The sequence below is a fragment of the Quercus suber genome, unplaced genomic scaffold (assembly GCF_002906115.3).
Source record: "Quercus suber isolate HL8 unplaced genomic scaffold, Cork oak 2.0 scaffold_209, whole genome shotgun sequence".
NCBI lineage: Eukaryota > Viridiplantae > Streptophyta > Magnoliopsida > Fagales > Fagaceae > Quercus > Quercus suber.
In genome coordinates, this window is record NW_027069667.1 from 172,845 (window position 1) to 185,210 (window position 12,366).

The 12,366-nt window shown below is 38.8% G+C and overlaps 1 protein-coding gene across 1 annotated transcript; it reads right to left on the reverse strand.

The window, feature by feature from the left end:
- Positions 1–5,191: 5,191 nt before the first annotated feature.
- LOC111991099 (uncharacterized) lies at positions 5,192–6,286 on the reverse strand. Its single transcript, XM_024022878.1, has 2 exons — positions 6,268–6,286; positions 5,192–6,144 (listed from the first exon to the last, which is right to left on the reverse strand). The coding sequence occupies exons 1-2, from the start codon at positions 6,284–6,286 to the stop codon at positions 5,192–5,194; spliced, it is 972 nt and encodes a 323-aa protein (XP_023878646.1).
- Positions 6,287–12,366: the final 6,080 nt, after the last annotated feature.

Sequence of the window (12,366 nt, forward strand, 5' to 3'; positions counted from 1 at the left end):
TGAATGTTCTCAGCTGAAGAAAGATCTGATTGTTGCGATGAACGAAAGGAACGAAGCTAATTAGAAAGTAAAGGAGCTCACTGAATCCTTGCGTGTGGAGAAGGCTCTCGCCATTCAAAAAGCTGAGGAGATCCAAGCTGCCTTGCTGAAGACTGATGAGAAAAGGGAGAAAGTTATTCAAAAATTCAAGCAATCAAAAGAATTCTCAGACCTTCAATTCTTGCAATACTTCAAGGGATTTGAACTTTTACGTTGTTGGACCATGAAGCATCACAGCTCGGCTATGAATTTTTCTAGTCTGGACTTTGAGAAAATTGACACTGAAGTCCTGGAAGAAGAAGTGAAGGAATTGGAGGAAGCTGAATCTGGTGTGTCGGAGAAGGATAAAGCGGCTGAAGAAAGGGAGGAAGACGGAGCGGTTGGAGACAAGGTTGCTGACGAACCTCCAACTCTTCCTTTATAACTGTCTATTTTGAAAACAATATATTTTCCCCTTCTATGTTTGGGGGTTCTTTTGCTAACAAATACTGGTTACCTCCTGTTTTGAGGTAGTTATTTCTTTTTGGAAGTGACGGGTTTCTCCTTGGTTTTAGGGCCGTCTATTAAACTACTTATTACTTTATCTATGCCATCACATGTTATTGCTTCTCTTGCTAAATCTTTTGTTCTTGCAACCTTTTTGATACCAGTTGAAGTCTAAATCTTTTATCCCGTGATTGTACTTATGAACTTTATTGCTATATTGGGATTTTTTACCTCGTCAGGGGTTTTTAACCTTGCGGCTTAAACTTTAAGTTTTCACAACTTAGGTCCGGATTTTAATCTCGTCATTATTACTGAGGGGATTTCTATCCTTGTGATTTAAACTTAGAGTTTTTACCGCTTGGATTTCTAACCTTATCATTAATTCTGACGAAGTTTCTTTAACCTTGTGATTTAAACTTAGAGTTTTCATCACTTAAGCTTGGATTTTAATCTCGTCATTCTTATCGACGGGATTTTCATCCTTGTGATTTAAACTTATAGTTTTTATCACTTAAGTTTGGATTTTAATATCATCATTATTATTGACGGGATTTTTATCCTTGTGATTTAACCTTATAGTTTTTATCACTTAAGTTTGGATTTTAACCTCCTCATTATTATTGACGGGATTTTTATCCTTGTGATTTAAACTTATAGTTTTTATCACTTAAGTTTGGATCTTAATCTCGTCATTCCTATTGATGGGATTTTTATCCTTGTGATTTAAACTTATAGTTTTTATCACTTAAGTTTGGATTTTAATCTCGTCATTCTTATTGACGGGATTTTTATCCTTTCTCCCTCTTTTCGGTTTAAAGGAAGTTGTTTGCCTTGAGGTGTTTGTCATGATATACAATGAAAGTAATTTTGAAAACATCTGGTCTGTTTTATTCGTCCTTGCTCACAGAGATGAGTTACAAGGACATAAACTTATGGAAACACAAAAGTGCTACATGTAAAGTACTGAATAGTAAATTAATATTGAATAGAAAATAAAAAGAGTGCATAATGAAAAATTAATTTCTCGCTTATCTGTATGTAAATAAACAAGATGTCTCAAATCCCGAAACTTATTAAGGCTGAATCTTTGTTCTCCACTGATGATACTTTTTGAGATGTTCTGCATTCCATGGACGAGGCAAAGGCTTCCCTTTCTCGTCTTCTAGGTAGTAACTACCCCTTCTTGAGTAACGGACGACCTTGTACGAGCCTTCCCAGTTAGGGCCTAGCTTTCTGTCGTTTGGATCTTTGGAGGCTTGCGAAACCTTCGGTAGGACCATGTTTCTCGGGTTGAACCGCTTCAGCTTAACTCTTTGGTTGTAGTACTTCATCATCCTCTCTTGATACAGTGTCATCCTCTATGAAGCATCATCTCTGACTTCAGGTAAACAATCCAAGGCTAGCTTGAGGCCTTCGTCATTTCTTTGCTCGTCATACCAAGCTTTTCAAATGCTTGATATTCCAATCTCCATAGGGATCACCGCTTCAATTCCAAAAGTCATCTTGAAAGGAGTTTCGCCCGTCAAGATCCTTGCCATTGTTCTGTATGCCCACAAAACTGCTAGGAGCTTGTCAGGCCATGCCCCCTTTGCCCCCTCAAGTCGAGTTTTGATCAGTTTAAACAAGGTCCGATTTGTAACCTCTGTCTGACCATTGGCCTGTGGATGACCAGGTGAGGAGTAATGGTTCTTTATCCCTAACTCTCTGCAGAATCTCTGATTTTTCTGTTGTCAAATTGTCGTCCGTTGTCAGAGAGATAATGCGGGGGATTCCAAATCGACAGACAATATTCTTCCATACGAAGTGTTGTATCTTCGCCTCTGTTATAACTGCCAGAGGTTCTGCTTCCACCCTCTTTGTAAAATAATCAATGGCAATGATGAGAAACTTTACCTGTTTCTTACCACGAGGTAGGGGGCCCATTATGTTGATTCCCTACATGGAGAATGGCCAAGGCAAAGTTATGCTGGTCAAATGCTCGGCTGGGACATGTTGTACGTTCCCAAATTGTTGGCATTTGTCGCACTTCTGGACGACTTGAACTGTGTCCTTCTGCATTGTTGGCCAGAAGTATCCTGCACGGATAACTTGACTGACGAGTGAACGTGGTCCGGAATGGTTCCCACACACTCCTTCATGGATTTCCCTTAGGACATATTCAGCATCTCTTGGGCCAAGGCACTTTGAGTAGGTTGGTAGAATCCCCTTTTGTATAACTCGTCGTTCAGGATTGTAAACCTGGACGATCTGATCTTGACTTTATGGGCTTGGACTGGGTCTGATGGAAGGTTTCCAGTCTTGATGTAGGTGACTATTAGATCCATCTAGCTTTCTTCTGAATGCACACAACCTACTTCAAGGCCTTCGATACTTGGGAGATATTGTACTTCCAATAGCAAATCTGGTCGTCTCTTGCTTGTATCTGACGATGCCAGCCTAGCAACCTCGTCTGCTTCAGAGTTTTCTTCCTGGGGCACCTGGATAATCTTGACATCATCAAAGTTAGAAATTAACTGATTAGCCAAAGCCAAGTACCTCTTCATTTTGTCCTCCTTAGCCTCGTATTCATTGTTCAGTTGTCTAGTCATAAGTTTTGATTCAGAGTTCAATATAAGGCTCCTTACTTCAATAGCCCTTGCCACAACGAAATCTGCCAGTGCCTGGGCTTTGATTGCTGTCCTGGGCCTGTAGTCAACATCGAACTAGCTCAATTCTACTGCCCATTGAACCATTCTTCCTGCTGCATCTGGTCTACCCATGACTTTTCGCAGTGGCTAGTCCGTCATTACCAGTATTGTGTGCGCTTGGAAGTAAGGACGAAGTTTCCTCGACGCAACAATCAAAGCAAAGGCTAGCTTCTCTATCCTGGGATATTTTGCTTCTGCCCCCTGGAAAGCTTGACTTGTGTAGTAGACTGGTCTTTGAACGTGGACTTCTTCTTTGATAAGTGTCGAGCTCATTGCTGTTTCAGAGATGACTAGGTACAAGAATAAATCTTCCCCCTCGACGGACGGGCTTAACAATGGTGGTTTGGACAAGTAGCTTTTGAGAGCTTGGAAAGCCGCCTCGCACTCGTTTGTCCAATGGAAATCTTGCTTTAGAGTCTTGAAGAATGGGAGACATCTGTCCGTCGCTCTGGACACAAACCTATTCAAGGCTACTATGCATCCTGTCAACCTCTGAACTTCTTTCACACATCTTGGTGACGTTATATCTAATATGGCTTTGACTTTTTCGAGGTTAGCCTCTATACCCCTTTGTGAGACCATGAAGCCTAAGAACTTGCTAGATGACACCCCAAATACACACTTGGCTGGATTTAACCTCATTTGGTATTTCCTTAATACATCAAAAGCTTCCTTGAGGTCGTCTAGGTGCTACTCGGCTTTTTTACTCTTTACTAGCATGTCATCGACATAAACTTCCATATTTCTCCTGATCTGCCTCGAGAACATCTGGTTTACTAACCTTTGGTATGTAGCTCCTGCATTCTTCAGACTGAAAGGCATGACCCTATAGCAATATAACCCCTGGCTGGTAACAAATGCAGTCTTCTCCTAGTCTTCTTCACTCATGTGGATTTGGTTATAGCCCGAGAACGCATCCATGAAAGTTAGTAACTCATGGCCTGTTGTTGAGTCCACCAGCTGATCAATCCTAGGGAGGGGAAAGCTGTCCTTAGGGCAGGCTCGGTTAAGATCTATAAAATCCACGCACATGCGCCATTTCCCGTTGGACTTTTTCACCATGACGACGTTGGCCAACCACTCTGGATAATATACCTCCCTAATGATCTAGCTGTCAAAAGCTTCTCTACTTCCTCCATAATTGCTTTGTTCCGCTCTGGGGCAAAAACTCATCGTTTCTGCTGGACGAGCTTTTTAGCAGGGTCGACATTCAGCTTGTGCTCTATGACCTCGTTTTCTATTCTCGGCATATCTTCGTGGGTCCAAGCGAAGTCATCTAGATTTTGCTTGAGAAACTCCACAACTTTGCTCTTCAAAGCAGTGCTAAGTCCTGTCCCCACCTTTGTCACTTTCGTCGTGTCCCCATCTACCAGGTGCACTTCTTCTAGCTCTTGGGACGATTCTTTTGATTCCTCTTCCACTACCCATGCATGGTTTGCTTTTGAAGCCAGGACTGCTAGGTAACATTCCTTAGCCAACAATTGATCTCCACATATCTGACCTACCCCATTTGGAGTCGGAAACTTCACCTTCAAGCAGTAAGTCGATGTTACTGCTTTGAGCTTGTTCAATGTGGGTCGTCCCAAGATGACATTGTAGGACGACGGGCAATCAATAACCAAGAAGTCTACTTGAATTGTCACCTGCGCTGGGCATGTTCCAGTTGTAATGGACAACATGACGATTCCCCTTGGGTAAATTTTATCTCCTCTGAAACTGACCAGTGGAGAATTAAAGGATCTAAGCCTCTTAGGATCCAATTTCAATTGTTGGTAGGCCGTCATATACATTATATCTGCCGAACTTCCATTGTCCACTAGCACCCTCCTTATGGCAAATCCTTCCACCTCCAAAGTGATGACGAGTGGATCATCATGGGGTTGCTTTATTCTACTTGCATCCCGCTTAGAAAATGTGATGTCGTCATCATATGACCGTCGATACTTCTGGGACGGATGCTTCATATGAACATTGTTGACCTATCTACAGTACATCTTCTTCAAAGACTTGTATGAGCCTCCTGATACTGGCCCTCCAACTATTGTCCGTATTTCTCCCGCGACTTGCTTTGGATGATCTCGTCTATCGTCCTTCGCATCATCATGATTTTTATCCTCAGTCGTTGGTCGAGACTGATGGTCCCTTTTAACGAACTTTTGAAGCTTTCCACGCTGGATCAATTCCTCTATTTGTTCTTTCAGATCGCGACATTCATCAGTATAATGACCATGATCCTTATAAAAACGACAATACTTCTTTGGGTCACGTTTCCTCGAGGACGTGCTTAGTGGCTTAGGCCACTTCAAACCCGCCTCGTCCTTTATTTGCATCAGTATTTTGTCTATGGGCATAACCAACAGAGTGAAATTCATCTTTTTCCTCGGGGCATCAGGACTGCTCTTGCCAGCCTTTGTGTCCGAATACGAGTCCTTGTGATCCCTTTTCTTACCATGAGACTCGCTTGTCTCGTCCTTCTTTCGTTTTCCCATTAAGCCTTTGGCCGTAATGGTGTCCTCCCCATTCATATACTTCTGGGCTTTAAACAGTAGATCAGTCATGGAGGTTGGCGGCATCTTGCCCAACGAAAAGATAAGGTCGGGATTATTGAGCCCCGCTTGGAAGGTCGTCATGATGACCTGATCGTCAGCTTCGTTGATCTCCAATATTGCCTTGTTGAATCGCTTCACATAATCCCTCAAGCTCTCCCTTTCTTGTTGTCTTACCGTTAGCAAGTAAGAGGTTGGCCTTTTGTGCCGCTGTCCGCCAATAAAATGGCAAACGAAGGAGTCACTGAGTTGCTCAAAATTCTCGATGGAAGACACTGGCAACTTGCTAAACCAAACTCTTGCGGCTCCTCTAAGGATGGCCGGGAACGACCTACAGATAACCTTTTCCGAGGTTTGTTGCAGATTCAGGATGGTTTTGAAGGCTCCTATATGGTCAAGAGGGTCCTTTGTACCATTATAGAATTCTAGCTATGGCAGACGAGACTTTGGAGGCAGGGGGCACTCCAAGACTTTGGGCGTGAAGGGCGAATCCGTCCGTTTCAGCATACCATCCAAGTTCATTGCCATCTTTCCCTACATGGCATTTTTCACTTCATCAAGCTCTTTCCTTAGATTCTACATCAAATTGCCATTGCCAGGTACAGACCATCCAATGTACTATGTTGCATTCTTTCCCTTGCTATTCGCAGGGCTGCTGGCTTCTTCATCATGCTTGCTTTGACTTCGCTGATGAAGCGAAGTGTTGCTCCCCTCCGGACGAGCTCGTCGTTTCAGTTCTTTGTTTTGCTTCATTAACTCCTATACATTTGCTATCAAAGCCTGGATTTGCTGAGCCATCACCACAGGGTCTGGAGGTGTTACTGCTTTGTTGTCCATCTCTAGACCGGAACTTTATCGGTAGGAGCACGATGGTCATTTCCCACAGACGACGCCAAACTGATGAAGCTGAAAATGTGCCTCGTTAGTATGTTCCTATTCAGAATGATGGACGACCTCCAGGACCTGTTGTCTACACAAGAAGAAAGCAAAAAGGGTACCTTCGCCGACGTGAGGCCAGCTGGGAATACTCCGATGCTTAAGTCAAATTACACAATCCCAAACTTAACTTGCTTACAGTTCACTTTTTTCTGTTACATTTTTCTTCGCACCGGGCTTACCTTTTATATCCTTCCCCGGATCGGTGCAGTTATGTTCATTAAATGCTGGGTTGAGCGTTTCTCTCCTAACCATTGCATTTAATGGGCAATGATAGCCTCAGTTATGCAGTAACGAACGACCGTTGCGCCGCTCTTGTTCTTGTAACTGCCCCTAATGTAATTATGGAAGGCTAGTTGTCTGGCGGGTGTTCAGCTGTGCTATTAATGCACATATTCTTTGCTAATTGTGATGACGAGGTCTTGCCTCTATGTTCGTCTCTACAAGGACGTCGCGGAATGGATTATTATCTTCGTTGACGATCAATCGCAGGTATCCGCCAATTATTATTATTATTATTATTATATAATTCAATAGTCAGAATAGAGGAGAGAAGATTTAAATCTTAAATATTTATGTTAAAAATACTAGAAGGTGCTAGTTGAGGTGTAAAACTCTTAATATACTTTTTTTGAATTTCTTGTTGTGCCAACGTTACGTGAAACTCACCTTTGATCTCTCATTTTCTCCCATTGCCATAGTTCCTTTCTAGCTATATTTAGTTGGCTTTTTCACTTTCATTTTGCAAGCCTTGTTACCCCAACTGCCAAAAAATAATGTTTGAGGAAGAGTGCCAACATGGCACTTAAGTCATTTACCCAAGGCCGTGACCTAGGGTGACACGATCATAACGATTAACAAGTATATCAATTCAGGGTTTAGCATATGTGCTCCCTTTTGTATTTCTTTTGTTATGTTAATGAGCCTTTCTAATTTCTCTTGCCCTGCTATGTCTTGACTAGGTTTATCTATAAAAATTAGAGTTGTGATGAGTCCGGTTAGGTGGTCAACTGAAGTGACGAAAAAAATTTCTAGGTATGCTTTACATTAATTAAGATTATGGTAGGTCAACTCATCAACTAAGCAACACTGCTACTTTAATTTAACATCAATGATTATTTATTAATTCAACTACCATGCTTTAACTTAACAAGGCCATTTGCCCATTGCTAAGTTTGTTTATCTAGAATTATGTAACTTAAATCAATGTGTTATAATTTAATTCAACTACCATATATGCTTCATGGCTTGCTACTTGCTAGCTCTCATTTCAATAGACTTGCTGCTACCTCTCTTTTTCTTTGGGGGTAGGTTAGTTTCATGACTTGGTTAGGTAATTAGGTTAGTCTTATTACTCGTTCGCCCTGGTTATTTCCAAGGGATATGTTAGTGTCATGACCTAGTTAGGTCCATAATTTATATCAGATTCCCCCAACTCCACCAACCATTGGATAAATATTTAGTTAGAGATGCCTGGCCTGAGAGGCTGGTTGGTTGGGCCATCATGTTCGTGTGGACTTAAATATATATATATATATGTATGTATGTATGTGGCCCAAGTCCTCTTTATAGTTGGCTTGAGCATTCGTGGGATAATGCTACTCCTTTCAAAGTTTGACTAGTGTAATAGACAATAGAATGGTCTTAATTTGTGTGCCTTTGCTTCTCTACTCAAGGCTGAAATCTATATATATTAATAGATAAAATTGAAAGAAACTTCAATTATATTTTAAATTGAAATTTAATTAGAGCCTAATTTTATGTTATGTGTCTCATTTAATCTAAATTTTTAAATTTTTGAGCCAAGTGAGTTAATTCAATATAAAAATTGGATTTCAATTAGAGTTTAATTTTGCGTCACGTGTTTTATCTAATTTAAGTATTTTTTTTTTTAAATTTTGTGCCAAGTGAGTAAATTTAGTATAGAAAATGAGGAGTCCAATATAAATAAATCATAAAAAAACCTAATCATATATCTAACTCTATATATAAAATTAGAGGAAAAGAGAGTTTGAATGATTTTATATTTATGAGTCATTTTTTTGTGTAACTAAAAATAATTCAAATTTATAAGTTATTTATGTAATATACTATAACTAAGTACGGTCCATTACTAAGTAAGTAATATATATATATATATTTTAAACCAAAGTTTAAAGAAAATTCAATTAGAATCAAAAGTATTGGATTTTGCTTTTGTTGGCTCTCCATAAAAATTAATCTATTTATATTTTTGCTGTTATTTTTTCTCCAAACTAATGAGCATATTTTTTATACTATTTCTGTTCAAATATTTTGTTTGTGAAGATCTTGAACCTAAAAAATTGTAATTAAGCTAAATGATCCCATGCACCTATCCTTATTCAATTCAGGAGATACTATTGGATTAATCTATTCTTTTTATTTTGTATTGTATTTAATAGAATTTCACGTACAATAATTGTGAATTGATATTATATATGTACTATCTAATAGTGATTTTCAAAATTATATACATAAGAGCAATGTAATGAAAAAATTGGCGTAACTAATATCATGAAAATTGCAAGAAAAAACCATTTTAATACCTCTAAAAGTCCTAGTCTAACTAATATCCTATATGTTTATTAACCCAAACTAATATCAATAGCACCACTTCAATTTATTATTCATGTGCGGAAGCATGGGTTACCTACTAATAACAATTAATAGTAAGTGAGATAACTAGGTACAAGTATATAACTTTTCTCCAACTTCTATTTGACTGAGGAAACGACGATCTACTGAAGCATTTTTCTCAATCCCAAAAAAGCTTTCTCACATTTCTGCATACATTTAAAAAGCTTTCTTGAGCACCCTAGCCTGGAGGATATCAAGCATTTATTGGTTGCCCTGTAGATGAACCTAGTTTGGTTGCCCTGTAGATGAACCTAGTTTAGAGCCGCTATTCTCCCTATCAGGCACTACACCTATTTAGTTGTTCAAGAATTTTTTGGACCTTCTCTGAGTTGTGAGACCGTAAACCCCATGAATATTTTCACGAGGACTTAAGTATACTTAGTAGGGTTAATTAAGCTTCATCTGTGACCTCCTCCTTCAAGTTAACCGAGTGTTGCTTAGCTTTTAGGCTCGTACGAAGAATGTCATCCAAATATGCATTTAGCCTAAACAGCATTACATTGTAAAATACAATCCTGCGCCAAGAATAATTAAATGCCATTTTCTTGGTTGGCCTTGTGCGTTTTGATTTAGTTGTAGCCCGAGAAAGCCTCTCATGAAGCTGCGTAACTCATGCCTAATTGTTGAATCCACTAGTAATCCAATCCTTGACAAGTCATTCACTTTCCTAACCACTTCTTTTTGTTAGCAAGTCATGGTGTACGCATTGTAATTTCCTAACAAAGTGAGCATGCATGAATTTATAACTTTATACAGACTTCCTCAAAAATGGCCTAATTGCTCTTTTGTTACCCGAGTTTAACTGTATAAGATGGGCATTCAACTTGTTGACCAAGATGTTTTGGATCAATCTCAGACATATATATTTGCGTCCAAGCGAATACGTTTATATTTTTCTTTAAGAACGTCTGCATCTAGTTTTTGAGCTCTACGTGTAATAGAGACATACTCGATCGGATAGTGCTCTTAGGTTGGTCATCTTCATCATTCCAACCTAAACTAGGTTCTCCATCGGCTCCCCGACGTTAACTCGCATTCTTCATCTCTTTTGCCTTCGATCCATCAATATTAGGGGCACGTAACCTTAGTTCTGCAGATTTCCATGTAGTTTTTTTCTTAGTCTCTAACTTTTACCACTCCATGTTCGATAGGGACCACATCATCAGATGATTATTCGATTTAATAGATCTTAACTGGTTGTGGCCTATCTAGCTCAAAAGGTAGCGCAAAAAACTTGTCCTACACCAGCGTTTTTTTGAGCTATCCCAGCGGTTTAAAAACGCTGGGATAGCCCCAGTTTTTTTGGTTTATTTGCATAATATAAAACAAAAAGATAAAAACTAGCTTTTTTTTATTAAAAAAAATTTTGAAAGTTAGATTTTTTGAAATATAAAATTGAAACAAAAAATAGCGTAGTACACATAAATGGTAAATAAAATAAAACAAACAAAAAGTTAGTTTATACTTTCTCCCCAAACACACAAATAGTTCATCATCTTTGTTACTTATTTGGGGCTAGCCTCAAATGAAAAGTGGTTTTGTGACAATTTTAGTTTTTGTGTTATTTGGACTAACTTCATTTTAAGAGTACCAATTTTTAATTTTAAAGTGAGCAAATAATATCTATTTACCACTCTATGGTTGGTCCTAACATTACTCGTTGCCTACTCAAATTTGGTTTATTTGGTTTGTGTTGCCAATTTAGGCTTCATTTATTTTGTTTTAAAATATTTTCCACGGTAAAACATTTTTAACCCAAGTGTTTGATTGCAATCCTAAAACATTTTCAAGTGTTTAGCGTGAAGTCATAGTTTTGGCTTCATCATTGATTTGTTTAACCTTAATTCATTGTTGATTTGTGTAGCCTTCATATTGACCGTAAACCTTGCAAGCCACATAGCCTTGGCTTCACTCCCCAAAATTGGCTACAAACCCCATTGTACTAGCAATCTCAAGTTTTGTGGCCCCGTGCCACTTTGCCGATGACTAGCACTCATCACCATCTAGCCATTCCTCTGTGTGCAAGAAAGAGAGAAGGCAGTCTGCGTGGGGGGGGGGGGTCCATTTTGTTTTACTTAATCCTTAATTTTATGTGCTTTTGCACTTATCTATTTTGCTTATAAGTTAATCAGAGCATACTTTGTTTTATTGATATTGCTTCGTAATTTTGTTAATCAATTTGGACAATTTTCCAAACTATACTTCCAACAATCTTAAGAAACGATTTCTGTTCTTATTGATTAACAAAATGTATGATGTTCCTAATATTGTCTTAGAATTTGAGGCAGCACTTGTTTCGGAAATGAAGTAAGTTAATAACATAATTGATTGGGTAGTGGACACATTGGGGCTACTAGACACATTTGCTTCAGCAAGCAATTATTTCTTAATTATGAGGAAGTAATAGATGGAGAGAATGTTTATTTGGGAGACTTTGGTGCTGTAAGAGTTGCTGGAAAGGGAAAGGTACTTTTGAAATTTACTTCTGGTAAGTCTTTAGCCTTGCACTCTATTCTTCATGTTCCTAACATCTGCAGAAATTTAGTGTCTGGGTTCTTGCTCAAGAAGGTAGGCCTAAAACTTGTTTTTGAATCTAATAAGATCGTTCTTAGTCAAAATGGTGATTTTGTGGGCAAGGGATTTTGTCATGAAGGCTTATTTGTGCTTGAAACTAATTGTGAGAACATGAATATATGTAGTAACTCTTCTGCTTATATTGTTGAGTCTTTGGATCTTTGGCATGGTAGGCTAGGGCATGTGAATGTTGCAGCCATCAAAAGAATGAAACAAATGAGCCTAATTTCAAACTTAACTAATTTAGAGCATTCAAAGTGTGAAATATGTTTAGAAGCAAAACATTTCAAAAAACCTTTCAAAACTATTGAAAGGAGCTATGAACTTTTAGGACTTATTCATAGTGACTTAGGAGACTTCAAAACATTATATGACATATATAGATGACTACTCTATATATACAAGAGTATACCTTTTAAGTAGTAAAGATGAAGCTGAAA